The sequence below is a fragment of the Nansenia antarctica genome (assembly GCF_963989245.1).
Source record: "Nansenia antarctica genome assembly, chromosome: 2".
NCBI classification, from domain to species: Eukaryota; Metazoa; Chordata; class Actinopteri; order Argentiniformes; family Microstomatidae; genus Nansenia; species Nansenia antarctica.
The window spans coordinates 15,171,416-15,195,449 of NC_137675.1; the positions used below are offsets into that span (position 1 = coordinate 15,171,416).

Here is a 24,034-nt window from a genome sequence, read left to right on the forward strand (position 1 = left end):
CAGATATAAACCGTAATAATAATTGTAAAAATATATCTACAATACTAGAACAGTTGGTACTGTCATGCACATCTAAAAGTGACTGAAGGCACAGAATAGATTGAATTTGGTTTCTCAAGTTTTCCACATAAATAAAACATTTCTTTATTGTAACCTCACATCTTTACAGTTGACCAACAATTGAAAATTAATTTATAAAAAATGTTACAGAATTTAGAAAAGAGTAGCATACTGACCATAATACAAATGTTGGAACATATTTATTCATTTTAAATTACAGTGACAACACTAAAAAGACCCGAAATCAGAAGTAGAGGGAAGTGCCAACTAGCATGTATAAAAATAAAAAAAAATAAAACATTATTGCAGCTTTCACATTCTCCCCCATGGAATCTATCCCTGATCTTCAAATCAGGGGTTGGCAGTATAGAACTCCTCATACATACATGTACATATAATAATTTTCAAGATACTTGCCCTGTATTTTACCCCGTTGGACAAGGCACGTCAGTATTGCAAAATGATTGTATTTAACATTCTTTGTATCAATCAACTCAGTAGTCAAAACCATCCTGTCCAGTAGAGGGCAGCATTGGCTCACTCATGTCATTCAGTGACTGGCAAACCAACCAGTTGAGCAGCATCTTCACTCTGGAAGTTCAGGTTTGTGAAGTTCAGGTTCCTCAAAGATGTCTGGGATCACCACGCCAATTTGCTGAGATGGTGCGATGTTTGTTGGTCACGGTCTGCCTCAACCACAATGCTGGAATGAAAAAGAATAATGTTACAAAAGAATATTCCACTTGACTGACCATGGGACATATACTGCAGGCCTACACTCATATACTAATTATGCCAATGTACCCAACAGCCAAGTTCTATCCACTTTCTGAATTTCTGTTTGCTTTGGCACTAATATTCACTCTCCTCATGTCTTACTGTTCGTTTTGTTTTAGAAGAGCAAAATGAGGGTCTGCGCCAGGGGAGGTAGAAATCGGAGGAAAGGGTCATTGTAATGCATGGAACGGAATGAGAAATGGTATCCAAAATGTGTTTGATACCATTCCTCATTCCATCCCATGCATTACAATGACCCTTTCCTGCGATTTCTGCCTCCACCAGCCTCCCCTGCTCTGTGTCTAGGCTGGTTAAAAGTGTAGGTGGCTAGTGCATAATGAAAAAATAGCAACATTCACTTCAAAAGGGTGGTCGCAATCAAATCTTAAATGGAAGAGGCAGGAAGCCGAGATGCAAAAAGTAGCCTAATCACTTGAATTCACTTGAAATTAAACGACACGAAAGTGGAAGTGCAAGGTGCTAAAACAATGAAGTGAAAAAATAAAGAGCAAACGTTTCAGCGTCTAAGCCATCATCCGTGCTGTACAAGCAAAAGGGTACACACACACGCACACATAAACATATACCTGCTGTGTAGGCTATTAAGTATAAACAGGCAGCAGGGGTGATGAGAAGAGAGAAAGAGAGGTCATGGAGCTGTGTATTATAGAATCACATATAAATACACTAGAAAAGCATGTAGAACAGGAATGACAGAAAACAATTCAAATAGAGTTCCTCATTTAGGTTATAGGGATGGAAGGTTTTGAGGGCTTTGTTTCGACACCAAGGCCCCGTCCCAATTCACCCCTAGCCCTTCGTTTTCACCCCTATGGCTCGATTTGCGCGTTCACGTTTAGGGCGAGGGCTGTCCCAATTCATATTTCATCGAGGGCTAGGGGTAAGGGGGAGGGCTAACTATTACTTCGTTTCGAGCGATTTCAGGACCAGACTAGCTTTGAATCCGTACCCCTTGATTCCATGATGCATTGCGAATCATCTACAGAAATCTTATGTCGCTCTATTCAATGCGGAAATGTCATTTTAATTCTCTGTAATTACTTATTAATAAAGATTTGAAAAATTATGATAACCATCTTGTTGTCTTAGTTTAATGTCATTACAATGCATTATAGACCTTTTATTTATAACACGCATAACCCAAAAATCGCTTTTATGTCGGTGCTGTGTCTAACGTTACAGTAACGCAACGCTGCATGACAGTCGAGCATTTCAGAGATGTACAATCATAAATCAATGATTACCTGTGGCGTTTGACAGCGGATGATGGTACACATATGTAAAGTTATCTATCAAACGTTCGGCTGACTTGTACATGATGCGCATTTTGACCTATTTCCACCCGCAATCTAATCCGAGCAGTTGTTATTATGTAATATTATTAATGGGTTGTATCATTCATTTCAATGCATTATAGACAGGGGTGCACATAACTTTTTGGGGCCAGTGCTCAGAGGAGCACCTAGGGATGCTGCTTGGTGCTCCCTGAGCTCGCGAGTCACGACCCGTCCCACAGGATGGATAAAAAAGGGATACATGGATAACTTATATTAGCAAAACGACATGTATTCATAAATAAAGATGAACGAACAAATGATTGTGTGAAAAACAAAAGAAACAAATGCAAAATCAAATGACTGCTCTTTAAGCATGAAAGTCTGTCAGACTCCTTTAAATACAATGAAATCAACTGACATCTCTTTAAGCGCTAACTGAATGTCTGTTCTTTAAACACAATGAAATCAACTGACATCTCTTTAAGCACTGCTCTGTTCTGTAAACACTGAAATCAACTTTTCAACAAAAAGTTACAGCCTAAGCATTTATTTATGCTACAAGCTTAATCATCATCGTCACTGCTCTCTTGACTGCTGTTAATACTGTCCTCAATTTCAACCATGGTAGAGGATGTTGTATAGGCTATCACTTTAAATAGCTCATTATTTTGATTGTGCAAATTTTTTTCTTATAATAGAATTCCCAACCATATTCCCTGGGTCAGGGGTCTAGGTGCGATAATGAAGCTGTAAAACAAACGTCTGGACGTTTGAAAGCTTCAGAGAAAAGAAACGTGAAGTCCCTTGGTGTTGTTTTTCCTTTTAGCGACGAGTCGTTCGGGACTGAATGTTCACGTGTCGGCGTGATAACCGTGATAACCATGCGATACGCGATACGCGGAATGAAAGTACGAGTTACGATACTTTCCGAATGTTTTCGTGAGGGGAGTCGCCGTGGTCGTCGTGATGGATTACTCGTCGGGCTGAGGGGACGGCAAATAGTTACTTAGTGGGGCTTACGCTTACTTCTTGGACCCAGCTGTTGGTGCGCAAAAGCGCTGATCTGCCGCTGATCTGCCGCGCAGCATGCATTTTGGCGACGCATGCGCACTGGCGCACCAGTTATGTGCACCCCTGATTATAGACCTTTTCTTTATAACAAGCACAACAACAACAAAACGTTATCATGCCGATGTGCTGTGTGCTGTGTGTCTAACGTTACAAGCTGATTTGTGCATGACAGCCGCGCATTGACATATTTCCATGTCTAATGGCATATGACACGCGAAATGTAACTACAGTTAAGGATACGCGTAAAGGATGATGATCTATCACCGTTCGACTCTACTGAGAAATGTTTCCGCTTATTTGTCATCTCTCCTTCACGGGCAAATGTGGCCGCGTCCCCAAGAGATCCTCTTTCTACGTTTTTGACCACCACTATGATGGATTGATTTTTGGATTCTAGACGACGAATTGTTCTGAGAAAGGCGCTTGGTAACGTGATTTTTGGACAACGCTTTATGACTACTGATGGACTGGTTGTTTTGGTTGGAGTCATTCATTGTCATTAAATTCATTGTCATTATTGCGATGTCCACAAAAAAGACATCGCTGACGGAAGAGACTAAAAAAGGAACGTCTAAACACTACAGTGTGTTGATAACAAACGAAAAAAGATCCTTATAGCACACGCAACAGAAATAAACACAGCTGAAGAAGGCATTGCGAGATTGCGTCACCCGTACCGCGTCTATTTAAACCACTGTTGTTGACGTCATGAAGGGCTGTCCCAATTCATAGGGGTAGATTTTGCTTGTGGCTCTGTTCGAAGGCCTTTGCTTCGAATCGAGTCACACTCGAAAACGAGCCATAGGGGTAGAAAAGGGAATTGGGATTGGCCCCAATACTCACTCTAATGTCGTTAGGTTGGAGCATGGGTCATCCAGGATGTCAACAAGCAGTCTCACTCCTGACTCTCCAGGGTCGTTCCCCATTATATTCAGCTCTGTCAGGTGTTTCGGATTGGTCCTCAGAGCCCAGGCCAAGGTCGAAAAGCCGTCCTCCTTGATTCCACAGCATCTCAGTCTGGAGAAGGAGGGAGGTAGAAGCTCTTTACATTATTTTTCCTCATATTAATTACATTGAGCTTGTTAAAAGCTTACAGTTGTAGTAAAGGCTTGACACACTTAATATTCAAGTTCAGCATGACTAAATGTTTTATGAATACCATTTGAGACAATGTATGACAATCATATTCTGTCATTAGGAAGTGTCATTGTCACCATACAAGTTAAGTGCTACGGTATCAAAACCATAACCAGTGTTTCCTCCAGGAATTTATTTAACGTGATATCTTATTTGTGCACCTAGCTAGCTAGATCAGCTTTTTGTATCTTTTAGATGGTACCACCGGTGACTTTTAGCCCGTTATTTGCGAGGAGAAAACACAGGTGCCCGAGCATTTCGGCAGGTAAGACTGCTGAGCAGGGATGGTTGAGGTGGATTTCTTCTTTTTTTCTTTTTTAGTGGACTGAATCAATTAGTGGCGGAGGAAATTCATTCGTGGCGGCCCGCCACCAATAAATGCATATAGAGGAAACACTGCATAACTATCAAATAAATGATCTTACGACAATGTCTTCAGATTGCAGCGTGGTAACCTCAGGGCAACACAGAGCATCTTAACTCCCTGATCATGCAGTTCATTTCCGCAGAGGTCCAACTCTGTCAGAGGTGAGTGGTCTGTGCCGAGGGCTGAGGCGAGTGCAGCGCAACACTTTTCAGTCAGGTCACAATAACTCAGCCTGGGAGGTGAGGGCGGCACAGGGATAATAACATGTTAATACAATTTTGTTCTTAGGAGTTATTACAACATTTCTACACAGGTATAGGAGTAACTTCATGTAGGTGGGGTAGGATATTTAAAGTTACCATTAAACAAAGTATCCTTAAAAAATACACAAGGTCATGGGATGTTCAAGTTGAATAAAGACCATGAAGACCATTTCACTTTACGCAAACTGCTAACAGCATGTAAATGGAATGTTCCATGTAAAGTTACACAGTACACATGTTTCTGATATGGGAGTACTGGTTGTAGCTTTCACCTGAGTCTATCTATTAGACAGGATGGATTCTTCAGTGCTGCAGCGAGCTGGTTGACTCCTGAGTCTGTTAGTTGATTCCTGCTCAGATCTAGCTCAATTAGGCATGTTAAGATGGGGAGGAAAGTCAGTGCAAAAGCCAGAGCCTCACAGCCTTCCTCAGTGATCCCACAGTTTGCAAGACTAGAATAAAAGGGGAGACATTATTTGTTATACTCTTATGTTTCCACATTTCAGAGCAGAAACCAACTCCATGCAATATGAATTTATTATAAATGCACACTTGAATGATTTTACTACTGGAATAAGAGATAGAAAAGCTAAACTCTTGAGGTAGACATACTTCAGTTCCCGCAGATAACACCACTCTGAACTCAGGCCTTTGCAGAGCAGTATCACGCCTGAATTCAGCAATTTGTTGCTACTCAAGTTCAGCCGAGTCGGGCAGGTTTCACCGTCTAGATATTCAGCCAGCTCTCTGCAGCATCCCGCCGTAAGGTTACAGCAGTACAAGCTCAGGTTACATTGTGGTGTTAATTCCATCCTGGTGAAGATAATGGCATGTAGTTATGTGCTTTGCTGTTCTCAGGGCTTAAAGTGGGAAAAAAAACCTGTGCCTGAAACTTTTTCTTGGGGAGGGGGGTCACAGTTTGAGATATTGGGAGAGCGGGTACAGAAGACAGCTTCTTGTCTCAATGTTTAACACTGGGAGCGCAGCGGATCGCGACCTTATTCAAGCGCGATGAGGTGTGCTTCAGCACTATGATAGTTTAACATAGAGAAGAGTGTACTGACGCACAAAGATCGCTGGAGGGCGATGTCACGCAAGAAGCGTGAACACCCAACACACCCGGGGGAAACCCGATCTCTGTTCATTGATCAGAGCGCATGTCTTATCACTGGAACAAGACTGACTGATACACACCACACCTCTGCCATCATACATCGGTCCCACATGTATTTATTTACCATCATATTTTTCAATATAAAACGGTATGATATGGTAGCCTACATTGCAGTCGTCCCGCAGTTCTAGTAGATCGCCGACATCATGTTATTTGATGTACACATTTCACGGCAAGAGAATTCCGATTTGTGGCAAACACCCAACAATTGTTCGTTCACTAAACATTATAACATGAACACAGTTATAGCACCAGTTCCTAGCACCTAGTTTCCTAGCACCAGGGGAGCCCCCCCTCCCAAATTTCGTCGTTTGGTACCTGTACTATATCAATGACAAATAAAGACCATTCATTCATTCATTCAAACAATGACAGTTACAGTCTCGCTCAAACTGTAGCGAGATTAGGAGACTACTAATTGAGAAAAGGAAAAGAAAATACATGAAAGAAAGGAGAGAAAGAGTACAAAATGATAAATCATTCAGAATGTTATTGGTTTTAATATTTCACAATCTGCCAGAATAAGCACGCTCCCTCGCACGCCCAGCCCATCATTTTTGATGCCGCTAATGTGTGTAATGAAAAGTGTGACAATGTTGAAAGACATGATGTCATAATCAAAATATAAAACCTGGTTGGATAAAATAAGATTCTGTTGTGATTGTGTTGACATTGTTGTGATGTCAAAAGAGATGTTGGTTATGTAATGTGTAAAGTGGAGAGGAGATTGATCGGAACTGCAGGAGTTTTCATTACTAACGAATGATGGTTGATTATTATTATACAAAAATAATAGTAATAAATATTGCAATATTGTGTTATCATAGTTATGAGCTTCACAGTGATAAAGTCTGTTTATCGTGAACTTCACGCCGGCCGTGCCCGTAACATCAGCAGACAATCGACTGCTGTAAGCGTGTAAGCGTTGAAACCTGCTTGGCAGCTTTGAAACCCGCTTGGCTCGCTCATGAATTGGCAGCTATTGTTTGCTAATGGAAAACGATCAATAAGATTACCCTCCCCGGTGCATCAAGTCATTGTATGAAGTCAAGTGGTAGCTACATTGCAGTCGTCCCGCAGTTCTAGTAGATCGTCGACATCATGTTATTTGATGTACACATTTCACGGCAAGAGAATTCCGATTTGTGGCAAACACCCAACAATTGTTCGTTCACTAAACATTATAACATGAACACAGTTATAGCACCAGTTCCTAGCACCTAGTTTCCTAGCACCAGGGGAGCCCCCCCTCCCAAATTTCGTTGTTTGGTACCTGTACTATATCAATGACAAATAAAGACCATTCATTCATTCAAACAATGACAGTTACAGTCTCGCTCAAACTGTAGCGAGATTAGGAGACTACTAATTGAGAAAAGGAAAAGAAAATACATGAAAGAAAGGAGAGAAAGAGTACAGAATGATAAATCATTCAGAATGTTATTGGTTTTAATATTTCACAATCTGCCAGAATAAGCACGCTCCCTCGCACGCCCAGCCCATCATTTTTGATGCCGCTAATGTGTGTAATGAAAAGTGTGACAATGTTGAAAGACATGATGTCATAATCAAAATATAAAACCTGGTTGGATAAAATAAGATTATGTTGTGATTGTGTTGACATTGTTGTGATGTCAAAAGAGATGTTGGTTATGTAATGTGTAAAGTGGAGAGGAGATTGATCGGAACTGCAGGAGTTTTCATTACTAACGAATGATGGTTGATTATTATTATACAAAAATAATAGTAATAAATATTGCAATATTGTGTTATCATAGTTATGAGCTTCACAGTGATAAAGTCTGTTTATCGTGAACTTCACGCCGGCCGTGCCCGTAACATCAGCAGACAATCGACTGCTGTAAGCGTGTAAGCGTTGAAACCTGCTTGGCAGCTTTGAAACCCGCTTGGCTCGCTCATGAATTGGCAGCTATTGTTTGCTAATGGAAAACGATCAATAAGATTACCCTCCCCCGTGCATCAAGTGATTGTATGAAGTCAAGTGGTAGCTACATTGCAGTCGTCCCGCAGTTCTAGTAGATCGTCGACATCATGTTATTTGATGTACACATTTCACGGCAAGAGAATTCCGATTTGTGGCAAACACCCAACAATTGTTCGTTCACTAAACATTATAACATGAACACAGTTATTAAACTTAAACAGCATTGCATCGTACACACCTGGTGACAACATTACCGTGGATGAACAGTTGTTCCCGACCAAAGCAAGATGTGGTTTCACACAGTACATGGCCAATAAACCTGACAAATTTGGCATAAAGTTCTGGGTTGCAGCGGATGTGGACACCAAATACATGTTGAACGCACATCCCTACCTAGGGAAAGATGCAAGCAGGCCGGCCGGTCAGCGGTTATCGGACAATGTTGTGCTGCGTCTGATGGAGCCGTTCGTGGGCAAAGGAAGAAATGTCACGACAGACAATTACTTCACCTCCTTGCCACTGGCAAACACCCTTTTGGCCCAACAAACCACAATTGTTGGCACAATTAATAAAATCAGACGGGAGTTGCCCCCATGTACACGGGCACAGACTGAAAGATTTTCCAGCAAGGTGCTGAGGGCTGGAGAAGCCACACTCACGGTTTACCAGGCAAAACCTAAGAAAAATGTATGCCTCCTCAGCACACTGCATCAAACCGTTTCTACTGATGATGGCCCAAAGAAACTGCCCGAAACGGTTTCCTACTACAACAGCACTAAGTTCGGTGTTGATGTTCTGGACCAGATGACGAGGAAATACACAGTAAAAGGAGGGACCCGCCGTTGGCCTGTAGCTGTGTTTTACAACATGTTGGACATGGCTGCAATTAATGCACGCATTCTGTACAGCCAGTGCATGGGCGTCAGGATAAGCAGGAAGAAATTCCTTTTTAAGTTGGCAGGGGAGCTGTGTGAGCCACTGGTAATGACAAGGCTTCCTTCTACACCAGCAGCGAGAAGGCGACTGCAGCTCGAAAATCTTCGCACACCTCCGTCCCCACAGGTGAAAAGAAAAAAGTGTCAAGGCACCATATGTCGAGGGAACAAAGCAATTAACATCTGCCAGTCATGTGGACGATTTGTCTGTGGCACATGCACCAAGCCAGCAACGGTGTGCTGGGGATGCTGACTGTCCCATGGCCAGGCCTGATGCCTCTCCTGCCCTGTCTACCTGACAGCGCCCACGCTGAGCGCTCCGGCGACCTCCTATTCACTTTCTACTTTTTTTAAATATATATTGGTGTTCATATTAATTACCATACTTTTTACTTGGAAGAATTGACGTGAACATTGCAAGTAAATAAAAATGTTACTTGAATTATCTGTCTCTCTGTGTTCGTTTGTAGTAGAAATATCACATCTGATATATCTATGTAAATAGATTTCACTGCAACATGAACACACTATATTTTCACTTTTCACAACAGCTATTTTCATTTCATTTATAATGTGCAGTAAACAAACAAAATAATGTATACTCTCTGCAATTGGCTACTATACAATGGTGCCAAAATCAACTATCCAAATATGAATCTGCGTATATCTATGTACAACCCTGTTGTAGCCTATTATTATCATGGTCGACATGAGAATTGTTGGCTACTTCATATCACAACTGAACATTCATATCAGAATCAGAATCAGAAGACTTTTATTGCCATGACATGTAAACATGTTAGGAATTTGGTTTGGAACAATGGAGCACGGTTTACAGCAGGATAGGTGCAAGACAGGACAAGACAGTGCAAACCAACATCAAAGTGCAAGAGTCATAATTAATATAAATATAAAGTGCAGAGATCAAGTGTTCATATCCAGACAGTCCAAAGCTCTCTGGGTGGGGGTGGAGGGAGGGTAGATATATATATATATATATATAGCCTATAGCATTATTTGAAAATTGACAGCGCTGTACAGGCATAATCATCAAAAAAGACATTATATACAATATTATAAATATCCGTTTGTTATATAATATTTGTTGATGAACTACTTTGCTGTGGTACCTATGTAATACCACACAGCTTGATAGGTACATACTGTGCAGTGTATCATTCATAACTGTACATAGGCTACACATATCATAATATCTTATCACTATTGCATGGAACTTGGGTGAAAAAAAGCAACGGTGTGCTGGGGATGCTGACTGTCCCATGGCCAGGCCTGATGCCTCTCCTGCCCTGTCTACCTGACAGCGCCCACGCTGAGCGCTCCGGCGACCTCCTATTCACTTTCTACTTTTTTTAAATATATATTGGTGTTCATATTAATTACCATACTTTTTACTTGGAAGAATTGACGTGAACATTGCAAGTAAATAAAAATGTTACTTGAATTATCTGTCTCTCTGTGTTCGTTTGTAGTAGAAATATCACATCTGATATATCTATGTAAATAGATTTCACTGCAACATGAACACACTATATTTTCACTTTTCACAACAGCTATTTTCATTTCATTTATAATGTGCAGTAAACAAACAAAATAATGTATACTCTCTGCAATTGGCTACTATACAATGGTGCCAAAATCAACTATCCAAATATGAATCTGCGTATATCTATGTACAACCCTGTTGTAGCCTATTATTATCATGGTCGACATGAGAATTGTTGGCTACTTCATATCACAACTGAACATTCATATCAGAATCAGAATCAGAAGACTTTTATTGCCATGACATGTAAACATGTTAGGAATTTGGTTTGGAACAATGGAGCACGGTTTACAGCAGGATAGGTGCAAGACAGGACAAGACAGTGCAAACCAACATCAAAGTGCAAGAGTCATAATTAATATAAATATAAAGTGCAGAGATCAAGTGTTCATATCCAGACAGTCCAAAGCTCTCTGGGTGGGGGTGGAGGGAGGGTAGATATATATATATATATATATATATATAGCCTATAGCATTATTTGAAAATTGACAGCGCTGTACAGGCATAATCATCAAAAAAGACATTATATACAATATTATAAATATCCGTTTGTTATATAATATTTGTTGATGAACTACTTTGCTGTGGTACCTATGTAATACCACACAGCTTGATAGGTACATACTGTGCAGTGTATCATTCATAACTGTACATAGGCTACACATATCATAATATCTTATCACTATTGCATGGAACTTGGGTGAAAAAAAGCAACGGTGTGCTGGGGATGCTGACTGTCCCATGGCCAGGCCTGATGCCTCTCCTGCCCTGTCTACCTGACAGCGCCCACGCTGAGCGCTCCGGCGACCTCCTATTCACTTTCTACTTTTTTTAAATATATATTGGTGTTCATATTAATTACCATACTTTTTACTTGGAAGAATTGAAGTGAACATTGCAAGTAAATAAAAATGTTACTTGAATTATCTGTCTCTCTGTGTTCGTTTGTAGTAGAAATATCACATCTGATATATCTATGTAAATAGATTTCACTGCAACATGAACACACTTCATTTTCACTTTTCACAAAAGCTATTTTCATTTCATTTATAATGTGCAGTAAACAAACAAAATAATGTATACTCTCTGCAATTGGCTACTATACAATGGTGCCAAAATCAACTATCCAAATATGAATCTGCGTATATCTATGTACAACCCTGTTGTAGCCTATTATTATCATGGTCGACATGAGAATTGTTGGCTACTTCATATCACAACTGAACATTCATATCAGAATCAGAATCAGAAGACTTTTATTGCCATGACATGTAAACATGTTAGGAATTTGGTTTGGAACAATGGAGCACGGTTTACAGCAGGATAGGTGCAAGACAGGACAAGACAGTGCAAACCAACATCAAAGTGCAAGAGTCATAATTAATATAAATATAAAGTGCAGAGATCAAGTGTTCATATCCAGACAGTCCAAAGCTCTCTGGGTGGGGGTGGAGGGAGGGTAGATATATATATATATATAGCCTATAGCATTATTTGAAAATTGACAGCGCTGTACAGGCATAATCATCAAAAAAGACATTATATACAATATTATAAATATCCATTTGTTATATAATATTTGTTGATGAACTACTTTGCTGTGGTACCTATGTAATACCACACAGCTTGATAGGTACATACTGTGCAGTGTATCATTCATAACTGTACATAGGCTACACATATCATAATATCTTATCACTATTGCATGGAACTTGGGTGAAAAAAAAACCTCAGCTCCAACAAATCTGAAGGGATTGTAAAAGTCATACTGTACAGTTTATCATTTTCATAACTGTCTGTACATATACATATCTTATGTATCACTATTGCTATATATAGCCTATATATAAACACATTATGTTACAAATATCAGTCTTATCCACTGTATCTAATTCAGCACTGAAGCCTGAAGGTTGAGCACAGTGTGTGCCCCCTTGCTACCTCTGCTGATATAAAAGAGAATTGCAGCCTTGGAGAAAAATATGGCAGCCGAATCCCAAGGCAAATACACAGACACACACAGAAATACTGCAAAATCGCTTTATACTAACTCGATTTTGAAAATGTAAAGATGCTGGGTGGTAGAACGCACATATCTAGGAAAAGTCATGAAAGGAGGGTCCTGAAATTTGATCGAGTGCAAAGGTAGATTTTTTTTTGTACTCACTGGTGCTGTTTAACACCTCACGGCTGTTCTAGTGTTAAATGCATTAATACTATTTTATAGTCAATACAAAATACATGTCTCAATGTTAAAATGCATTAATACTGTTTTATACTCAATACAAAATATATGTCTCAATGTTAAAATGCATTAATACTGTTTTATATATTATAAAATAACATATTTAGGTGTCTTTAAAAGGCCAAACTGATTGCATCACTTATTAAGCCACTATCACTATAACAATACAGAATAAAATATATACATGTCTTGTATTGTATCTTGGCACCACGTCCCATAAGGTCCTTAAACGAGCATCAAACACTTAATTTCTTGCATTCTGGTGAATTGATATGCACCAATTTGTGCCCTTTCTCCATCAATTTATGGTGGAAATGTCATTATACATGTAAAGGAAAAAACAATATTCAGGCACCAGATGACCATTCAAAATATAATGTAATATAATGCAATATAAGGCTCTCAGGCATTCTGTACTTTCAAATATGTATTCTCCTTGAGCAGTCAACATACTATCAGCTGTTTCGCTAGCAAACACGAAAGCTAACTTATTTGTGAAACAGCGCCCCCGCCACCACATCGGCGCAGTGCCGCAATTGCAGTTAGAAATGACATAAATCCACCGAGTGCAACGCTTGTAGAAAATACGAGTTTTGTCGAGAGCTGGAGACGGAGGCGGCCGCCTCATAGTTCTCTATGCAGGAAAAACCCTGCTACTCTCCTCTATCCATGCCCAGCGCCATTTATTCCTTACTCCCCGTTCTAGTATAGCTGTGTCTTCGCCAGGTTTAAGAAACTTCCATTTTAATACTCTTACTAAAGTTAGCGAGATAGCGGGCTGCTAAAAGCGAACGTCTCTACAAGCTAAAATTACACTCATTCAAACTTCTTAAGGCCCGCCCCACTACTCTGCCTCCGATTGGCTAGAAGTCGTTGGTTGGCTTGAGCAATGTGATACCATTGGTAGGCGGAACTGTCTCTTTGCTGAAGATGACCCTTTAAATTACGATGTAAACAAATAGCATGTGATTTCTTTTTTTCTCTCTCAAAATTCCCCCGCGCCGGAAATCCGGCACCGTGCCGGAGAACTTTAAGCCCTGTGTTCTTTTAGGTCAAACTGAGGATTTGAAAATGTATATTTATAGTGGCATAATGTGCATATACTTGTAAACAAACAAAATGTAAAATAGGTACGTAAATGCCAGTACTCAACCTCCACACAAGATTTTATAAAGTGCTTTGTTTGTACCAAAATAGCGCTCTTCATTGAATGTGTTTCATCATGTGACCTCATTCCTTGATCGCTACCGATATATCATGGCCATTGAGCTCAAATATACATAGGCCTACTTGAAGCTTTAACAGTTACAGGGTGAATTTAATACTCACACATCATATGGTTGGTGAAGTTGCATCAGTGTATGAACAAGTTGAATCACTCCTTGGTCTCCTAGGTTATTAATGCTTAAATCCAGCTTGGTGTTCTTGTCACAACTGACAAGCTTTATCATAGAGCTAGCCAGTTTAGCACAGGACTCCTCCCCAACATTGCATTGCGAGAGCCTACAAAAAGATGGAGAAGAAAGTGTACTCTTTTAACACAGAACCACTGATACAATACTGGTTTGGGAGGAAGGAGCATTACATCATCTCAGTGGTTAGCATAAGTGATTACTTTCCGATTAAAGGTTGACTGGTTTAAAACTTACTTGAGTGTATTTAGTCTGGCCAGGCGTCTGTCCAGTCCATGAGCAAGTATGGACACTCCAGAATCTCCTAGTTCATTCGAGCTTAGATCCAGCTCTCTCAGAGTGCGGTTTTCCTTCAGAGCTGCAGCCAGATATTCACAGCCTGTCTTTGTCACTCCACAACCGGTCAGGTTCAGTCTCTCCAGTCTGCGCTCTTGGTGCGCTAGTCCTAAAGAGAGCTCCATCACCCCCCCGTCCTTGATGGTATTGAAGCCCAGGTCCAGATCTCTCAGATAGGAGGTCTCTGATGTGAGGATTAAGCCCAACGGACTGCAGCTTATAACAGTGAGGTTGCTGAAATGCAACCTAAGAGATAAGAACATGAAAAAGTCTTAACCTACACCACTACCACGATTAATGTAATACTGTTATGTAAATTCATCTTCAAAAAAAGGTGATTTATTTCTTACTTACAAAGCTGTTTTGGAGGCTTTGACCATTGGCAGCAGCCTCAGGAGACCCGCGTCAGATCTGGACTCCAGATCCACCTCGAACACATCTTCTCGACCCCCATTCAAAGAGAACCACTCAAAGGCCACAGCTGACCACTTTGCATATGCTAAAATGGGGTTTGGATCTGGGGGAATTCCTGTCTCCAGAAAGCACTTGATGTCCCTCTGTAGGGTCTCGTCTTTCATTTCCATCAAACACCTGAGGAGGTTGATGGCCCTCTGCGGATCGATCAACACCTTCTCCAAGGCCTTCTCTTTAAGAAGCTCAACAACCGCCGCCATAAGGTCTGGTAGGACCATGGGGACCAGTGATTGTATCACTAATGTGAAGTCCCGTGAGGTGCCAAGAAGAAAGAGCAGGAATAGGTCCAAGTTCCCTTTCTTGCTGTCTAGAGCACACTCCATCATGCCCGGGATGACACTCTTGTCTTCAATAGTCTTCAGGATATACGAAAGGTACATCTTCTGGTCGAACGGTTTATTCGCATCGATCTTGATGCGGGCGTGAAAAAGATGTGTTGCTGCAAGGTACTCCTGTATGGTACTATGGACATAGAAGAACATCTTTGTATTGTTCGGCCCGATCTCCTCTCTGAAAATGTCACTGAACGCTTTTGCGTACTCAGACGCTTCGATGAGATCCATGTCACTCCTTTTCAGGTCCTTCTCGTAGACAACCATACCGTTTTTCATCAACTGATGCATGGCAAGTCGCTCCAGTCTACTGATTTTCCTTGCAGTTTCTGCAAGTCGTCTGTCTTTTGTATGATTGCTGATGAGCATTGCGTAGACTTGAGTCAGCGTTTTGGGAATCTGTATGGAAATTAACTTTAACGGATCCGCAAACAGTCTCTTAAGAACAGAGGCCGTAGTTGAACAAATTGAAGGTATCTGACAGGTGAGGTAGAGATCACCACAAGACTTCACATGGGCGATGACTCTATCGGCTAGGTGGTCGTTGTTGATTGCTTTTCGGAAGAACTCCTCTTTCTGTGAGTCACTAAACCCTCGGAGTTCCGTCACCTTGTGAATGCATTCATCAGGGTAGCAGTCACCAGATGTTGGTCTGGAGGTTACCCAGATGCGGGCAGAGGGAAGGAGACTCTGTCTGATGAGGTTAGTCACCAGGTCATCCACGACACACACCTCTGTGACATCGCTCACATTTGCACCTTCGAAGTCCAGAGGAAGTTGAGTGTCTCCCCGTGGATAAAGCTCATCCAGTCCATCAAAGATGAACAAAACATTGTAGTTTTCCAAGTTGGGAATGCCAGGTTCTTGCAATTCCGGGAAGAATTCGTAAAGAAGTCCATTTAGACTGAATCTTTGCCCAAACAGAATATTCAGCTCCCGGCAAGGAAGAGGGAATAGGAAGTCGAGTTCCTGGTTTTCTCTTCCTTTGGCCCAGTTAAGAATGTACCTCTGTACAGCCCTAGTTTTCCCGATACCAGCCACTCCATGTGTCATTATTACTTTGTCATCTTTGTCAAAGCCGTCAAATAGATCTTTGGTAACGAGTCTTCTTAATACTGTCTTGCTTAGTTCTGGCCTATTCTGAACTGCCATTATTTGCCTCATGTCATGCTGCTGCCATAGCACCTCTTCATATATACCTTCTACTTCACATATGTCTATATCCTCATTTCCAGATCGTTCAGAGGTGACAGATATTCCCTCAATCCGGCTTTCATACTTTCTCTTTAGGGTGGCTTTGAGCTTCTTTTTGATTTCTGCCACAGCAGAAACTGAGGGGTCCCTGTCAATTAAAAAAAAGAAAAAGTACAGGACATTTTTAGAGACACAGTATTACTATGCTAAAAGCCATCTTTGTTACAATACGGTAGGGTTGGGCAGCTTTACGGTTACACCGTAAACCGTGGTTTTTGAAAATAGCAAAAATGTCAATAGGTCATAACATCATCATAAATTGCTATAATAAACGCCTTAAGAGTGTCTGACCAGCACCACTGTCTGTGTGGTTGAAGATGCTATGAAAGTGATGACAGAACTTTTGTAAACAATGTAATTTGTCAAATAAATAACCTGTCAAAAAGACGTGTCACGTGACAGCTTCTCCTCAGAACAGAGAATTAGATATGGCGAGCGCAAGCTTGGTCCCTTCTTCTTCGGCGTATGGGTAGTTGTTTTCCTCTCCACTCCACCAGGCTCGGGGCCGAGGGGCTACCCTTTTACCACCCCGAGACCTGGTTGAGGGGCTCACCCGGGCTATATTTCTGGACACCCCTCCAGAAGCCACGTCATCGTCTCGTCATCTAATACCGACAGACCATGCATCCCGTTGGGTGGGTGGTACACCGGGCAATCCAGGATAACATGGTCTGCGGTTTGGTCCTCTGCGCCACACTCGCACGACGCATTTGGGGCCAAGCCCCATCTGTGCATTGATGAGCGGAAACGCCCGACACCGGTCCGGAGACGATTGAGCCTCACCCAGGATAGCCTTGGCAAGTCCATCCCGAGGGGCTCAGGGCCGGCGACTGGGATGTGGTCGCGGAGTTTGGAGGTGTTTGCCTCCCACTCCGCGCGCCACATATAATCCGCCCATCCTGCCGCACTGATGTTAAGATCTCTGCATTGCTGCCTGAGATCCTGTGCGGCAGGCACAAATGGGTGTCTCGACTTGAGACGCCGGGAGGGCTCCGCTGTTATAGTGAGCCTATCATGGAGCAGATGGTTATTAAGCTCCACGGCCCGGCAAGCGAGACGTGCTGTGGCTCCCATGCGGCGGAGGCCTGCGGGCGGAATGCCTGCTAGGATGGGAAGGTTGTCCACGGGGGTAGGACGCAGGCATCCTGTCACAATGCGCAAGGCTTCGTTTATAGGCGAGTCGATGAGGCGGGTGTGGGCACTGCGACACCATACTGGGGCGCAGTATTCACTAGTTGAATAAACGAGGGCTAGGGCTGCCGTGCGCAAGGTCCTTGCGCCGGCGCCCCAGCCCGAGCCAACAGGTCGCCTCATCAACGCCACACGAGCTGTTAACTTCTTGCGCAGTGACTCGAGGTGCCGTCCTGTCCAATGTCACGCCGAGATAGATTGGCTCAGCGGAACATGGCAGGGGAGTTCCATCTAGCTTGGTCCCTAAAAAAAAGCAACTGCTGCAATTTGGAAGCATTTCGGGTTCCGACCGGATGACAAGGGCGAACCAGAAAATCTTGACATGGCTGTGTGTAAGATTTGCATGAAGAAGGTGAAAGAGGAGCGAGCACAATCAGAGATGATTGCCTATTGTTGCAAGGCTGTAATTGACAGAGACGAAGATCCCCTTCTCTAGTGGAAATCAAATGGAGCCAGCTGCTTTCCACTGATGACCCAAGTTGCCCGAGAGTACTTGTGTGCGTGTGCCACAAGCTCACCATCAGAGCGGCAGCACAGCAGGCAAAGTTGTAAGCCTGAAAAAGTAAAAATGCTTGTTTTTCTGGCGAAAAACCTTGAATAGGCTTGAAGAATAGCTGCGTTGCGGTTTGTAGGATACGCTTTTATGCCCATTTTCGTTACTGCCTTTTTTAGTTATTTATTATTTTGTTATTATTTGATAAGCCTACTGGATGCTATAGGCTGTGCTTTTAATTTAATTAAGAGAATTAATGTCATGTCAATGTCAAAAGAAAAATGTACCTGCTGTATTTGCACTCAAGCTTTATATTTGTAGCTTTATAGATTTTTTTTATTTGTATTTTTACATTTACTATTCTGTTTCTGATGCTGTTCAGAGAATAAAACTGGAAAATGTATTGCATTTTAGTTTTTGTGTGAAAATAATAATGACAGTCATGATACCGTAAACCACGGTTTAATTTGGGGACGGTTTAACGCAGGGGTCCCCAAACTTTTTTCTGTGAGGGCCACATCATTTTTCCTTTCTGTGATGGGGGGCCTGGGTCGGTCTCTAACATAAAATAATATGGAACAGAGTGGAACGGTGTGAAATGGAGGCGGTTGCGCAAAGCAAATGCGCGCAGGAGAGCACTGGTGGATGCAAACTAAGTCTAAACAGTTGAATTTGGATGGAATTTATACCTATAGTGATATGTCAATGAAATATAATCAGTTTTACAGTCTGATACATGAGGGAGGACCCTCATCATACACGGGGGGACCCATGAAGCAGGGCTGTCTGGGGGTCCTTAATTAAACGAGCATCAAACACTTAATTTCTTGCATTCTGGTGAATTTAGATGCACCAATTTGTGCCCTTTCTGCATCAATTTATGGTGGAAATGTCATTATTTATGTAAAGGAAAACACAATATTCAGGCACCAGATGACCATTCAAAATGTAATGTAATATAATGCAATATAAGGCTCTCAGGCATTCTGTACTTTCAAATAACTAATAAAATAACCGCAATTGCAGTTAGAAATGACAGAAATCCACCGAGTGCAGCGCTTGTAGAAAATACGACCGTCAGAGTTTTGTGAGAGCTGGAGGCGGCTAGAAATATGACGGAGGCAGCCGCCTCATAATTCTCTATGCAGGAAAACCCTGCTTGACACAGATCATGAACATATCGGTAAAATTATTTAGTCTTCTCCTGCAGCTGGGCATCTACATTATCTATCCCCCATTGTTTCAATTCATCTGGTGCCTACTTGCTGACAGACTCACCGCGGGACACACCTCCTCCGCGATCACATTCATACATTTATTGACAAACTTCTTTGCATTTAACAATAATAATCACTTGTGCACTGTTGGTTAAATCCCCTGCATTCTGAATAAACTTTTCTCTTTACCAACCGTTTGGCCATTTTTCATCTCTCTGAATGTTCGTTCTAGCTCGCGTGCACCTGCTACAGATCCGTGCTCGTTCACTATGGAACGTTACGTTGAATGTACCGCATTCTGTGGGCGGGTGAAACTAACTAATAATGTTATTAATGAAAATAGTTTATAACTAAGGGAAATTTTAATTTGAAAGCCAACCTTTAATATCAAATACAGATATGATATGATTAAAACATATATCTAAAGTTTAATTTTCAAAATATGTTTCTGGCATTGTTGAGAGTGTGTGGGGGCGACGTTGTTCAAAGGGCCGGTCCAAGTGTGGGGGCGGGCCGTGTTCGACCCGTGGGCCGTAGTTTGGGGACCCCTGGTTTAACGGTTTCAAAAATTCTATACTGCCCAACTAGGGCTGCCACGATTAGTCGACTAGTCGCGACGACGTCGATTACCAAAATCGTCGCCGACATATTTGGTAATCGACGTCGTCGCATGTTTTTTTGGAGCTGAAATAAGATAAGCATTCGTTTTTCTTCCCTGAAGCTGCCACTGGCTAGCGTCTCCCAGTGTCTTTGATGTACATGCGCAGTGTCGGTCATCCGGGGCACACGTGACATCTCCGGAAAAACAAACAGAGAGATGTCTTCCCGTCCTCGTACGTCTAAAGTGTGGGAGCATTTCAACCACAACGTTGAAAAAAAGAATGTAAAATATACAATTTGCAAAGCTGAACTCGCTTATCATGGCAGCATGTCTATGATGCGCGAGCATCTAAAAAGGAAGCACGTTGTGGCAGATGACGAGGAAGACGATGGCTCGTCTCGGTAAGCTAGTTAGCTTGTTATTGGCTAACGATATCGTTACGTTAAAAGCCTTCTTACATTATTTTACGTTATGTGCTGTAACGTTGTCATCAAAGCGATACTTCAAATAGCTAAAAATGTTGTCTTAACGTTACAGTGCTAAGAAGGCGCGTTCTACTATGGAAAGCAAAACTTTTGTACTCTGTACAAGTATTTATTTTTGTTTTTGTATTCTTTTGGTTGCCTAGTGCCTAGCCTACCTCATTTTACTGAGCAGTTTGCACTCTCTACTACTCTTTACATTACATTACATGCAAGTGATGCCAGAAATAAATCTGCAAAGTTCATTAAAATATCTATTTTTGAGTGAACAATCATTTTAATTGTCTTTATTTTTTAGTTAGCACATGCCTACAACAACAACTAACAACTTCAAGCTAAATTTAGAAGCTGATTTAGAAGATGATAGCTAAATAAGAGCGATTGAGTAATTGTGCAATAAGCTGTAATTTATGATCCGATTAGTCGACTAATCGTTAAAATAATCGGTGACTAGTCGACTATGAAAATAATCGTTTGTGACAGCCCTATGCCCAACCCTACAATAATGTATGATCTTACATGTGTAGTGGGCAATCTGATTCTCTTCTTACCTTTCATCCATTGAATTTGGTCTTTTACCACATCCAACCACTTCTCAGTTGATGGCATTAACAGGCTTATCTTTCAGACCTATAAACAACAACAAACAAACATTAGCCAACTAATTCAAGCATCCTGTTGACAAAAGTTTATGATGAATTGTGATAAAGCAATCAACTGAATAATGGCACAAACACAGTTTAAAGCCACACCATGTGCTTTCAGCATACCGGTCACACCGGTCACACACATTTGCATTTGGTTTCTTTAGAGAGCCGAAGTCTCCACCCCCACCATGGAATGTCTACCAGATCGTATACAGGAAATGGCTTGGTACCATCAATGATTTGATTTCACTTAAATATATACATGTGGCTGTTCAAAACTTCCTTGGTGTTATTACTGACATGCCAACCTTACAGGAAAGCAACCAATGACTTATTTTGTACTTTTGTGTACAAAAGTAGCACTATATGAACTAGGCTACATATCCATGACCAAACACTGGCGCACAGGAGACCTCATCACTGAACCTGATATGACACTTTATAGCCTATAAAGTGAAATAGTATGATTCAGGTCTAAAATTACTATATAATGTTATTATTCATGTTCTTTATGAAGTTGATCATAATGTTAATGAGTGTTGAACATGTTACCTCAGTTTCAGCCACTAGGCGTCGCTGTTTCACACCTGTTTGTTGTTCGACATATCCACAGGTAAATGTAGTTCATAGAGCGCTTCATTGGTTACTCAATTCTAACTTTTGTTCTACACTTCTATCACACAGTGGTTAAGGCTAATGATCAACTGAGAAGACACCTCTGCTGGTACCACAAAAGCGGCAGTGGCGAAATCGGCTCTCGACGACAACTGACAGTTGAACTGTATTATTGGTCACGGAATAACTTTCCATGAGCCAGGCAGAACATAATGTAGGGAGTCCACCCACTGGTCGTAGAACGTGCGAAAACGGGGTTTTGCCAGGGTTGCGCTACTTAAATCACCATTAAAAATACATTTTTGGAAGATATTGTCTTACATGTGTCAACATACATGTCCATGTATTATAGTTTTAGCTCTGTGTACTTGTTTTCGATGTACTTATTGTTTTAAGAATGTAATTTCAATGTTACCGTTGCTACTCACTAGCACTTTCAGCGGCGCCGTTCTAATCCCTATCTCCAGTGATTTTCTGCTATTTACAAGCTCTCTTTCTTGCCATTTCCGCGGCTCTGATCAATAGTAATCCTTTTAATGGACGTGTCACCTGTATCTAAGGCATCTTGACTTCCTATTGGTCTTCCGCCAGTCTCCACTCATTGGAGGATTTTTTTCCTGTGGTAAATTTAAGGAGACCCTTGAAAGATCTTCATCATTATTGACATCTGATCATCTTCGCGGTGGGTTTCTGTTCAATTCAACTTGTTTTCTATCTAAAAATATATACATATAGCTACATGTTTGTCTTGTATCCAGCGGCTTTTGATTAGAAATACAGTCTACCCCGCTCGTAATTTCGAGAGCCTACTCTAGCCCGCTAGACGCTATTTGTGTGAATGGTCCCTCCGGTTTCGAAGGGTTAATAGTAAATAGTAAATAATCAACTGGAATATATAGGTAGATCGCTAGATAAGTGTATATGTTGTTTTATGTCCACATAAAATGTAATCCATGTAACACACAGTACTGACTAGCCTAATTTCGGTTCTTTGTTTTGATAAGTTCATATTTGATTTTTACAGAGTCTAGCTATGGCCACAAACGCACCTCAAGTGTCACCTCAAGTGTCACCTCAAGTGTCACCTCAAGTGTCACCTCTCCAAATTTTACCTCAAGTGACACCTATCGTTACAAACGGCTGGCTCTATGAGCAGAGTTTAAAGGGGATGACTGCAGCAGAATTAACTGAAGAAATAATTAAATTGGTTCCTAATAAATATGGACCCTCAAACAGCCTCAGACAAAAATGTGATGATGCCCTCTCTAAAATCAAGAAAATGAAGAAAAACAAGTGTAAAGACCTACAATTATTTTGGCAATCTGAATTTCTTCCACCAAAGGCCCGAACCCCAAATTCAATTGAAACCCAACTCAAAAAAGAAAACCTATCCCTAAGCAGAAAGCTTCAGTCATCAGAAGAGCAGGTCTCTCAAATACAAACACAGCTCACAGCCATGGAGGAAAACGCAGCTGATAGTCAGACCAAATTCCAGACCAGTATATTACAGTATCAGCAGGCCAGCATAGATGCCACATTGGACAGACAATCATTGAAATTACAATTGGAACAATTTGAACTTGAGAACTCTAATCTGACCAAACAGTATGACCTCTGCCTACAACAATTAATTAGAGTAAAAGCAACTTTACCAAGAAAAAGAGCATTGCACATGAAAGACAAAACAATTAAACGGCTAAATACTACCATTAAGCTATCCAAGGAGGATCTTGAGGAGAAAGAGGGAGTAATACAGGTGCTCACTGAGAAGTTGAGCCTCCAGGACAAGTGGAAGCAGGAGAAGGTGGCCCTTCAGAAGAGGCTGAGTGTGATGAGGGAATGTGGCGAAAGCCAGGCGGGAGAGGGATGAGGCTGAAGATATGGCAGAGGCCTCCATTCAACACCTGGAAGCTGAGGTAAAGCAGCTGGAAAGGAGAGAGCGAGAGCTTCAGTCTGTGATAGACTGCACTGAGAGGGAGGAGGTTGCCACATTTGAAAATGGCAGATACACAAATGAAATCCGGGAGGTCTGCATGACACTACTGACAGAGGGGAATGTGAGCATCCGAAAGCTGCCAAAGGTCCTCACTACAGTAATTAAAAACCTGACGGGCAAGGTACCACAGAGGCTTCCCAGCAAGAC

The 24,034-nt window shown here is 41.5% G+C and overlaps 1 protein-coding gene across 1 annotated transcript; it reads right to left on the reverse strand.

Moving 5' to 3' along the window:
- Positions 1–371: 371 nt before the first annotated feature.
- On the reverse strand, positions 372–16,444 carry LOC308149857 (NACHT, LRR and PYD domains-containing protein 12-like; the record flags this gene model as incomplete). Its single annotated transcript, XM_080522739.1, has 8 exons — positions 372–763; positions 4,050–4,223; positions 4,769–4,942; positions 5,246–5,425; positions 5,586–5,786; positions 14,167–14,340; positions 14,487–14,831; positions 14,940–16,444. The coding sequence occupies 8 exons, from the start codon at positions 16,442–16,444 to the stop codon at positions 700–702; spliced, it is 2,817 nt and encodes a 938-aa protein (XP_080378865.1). The 3' UTR covers positions 372–699.
- Positions 16,445–24,034: the final 7,590 nt, after the last annotated feature.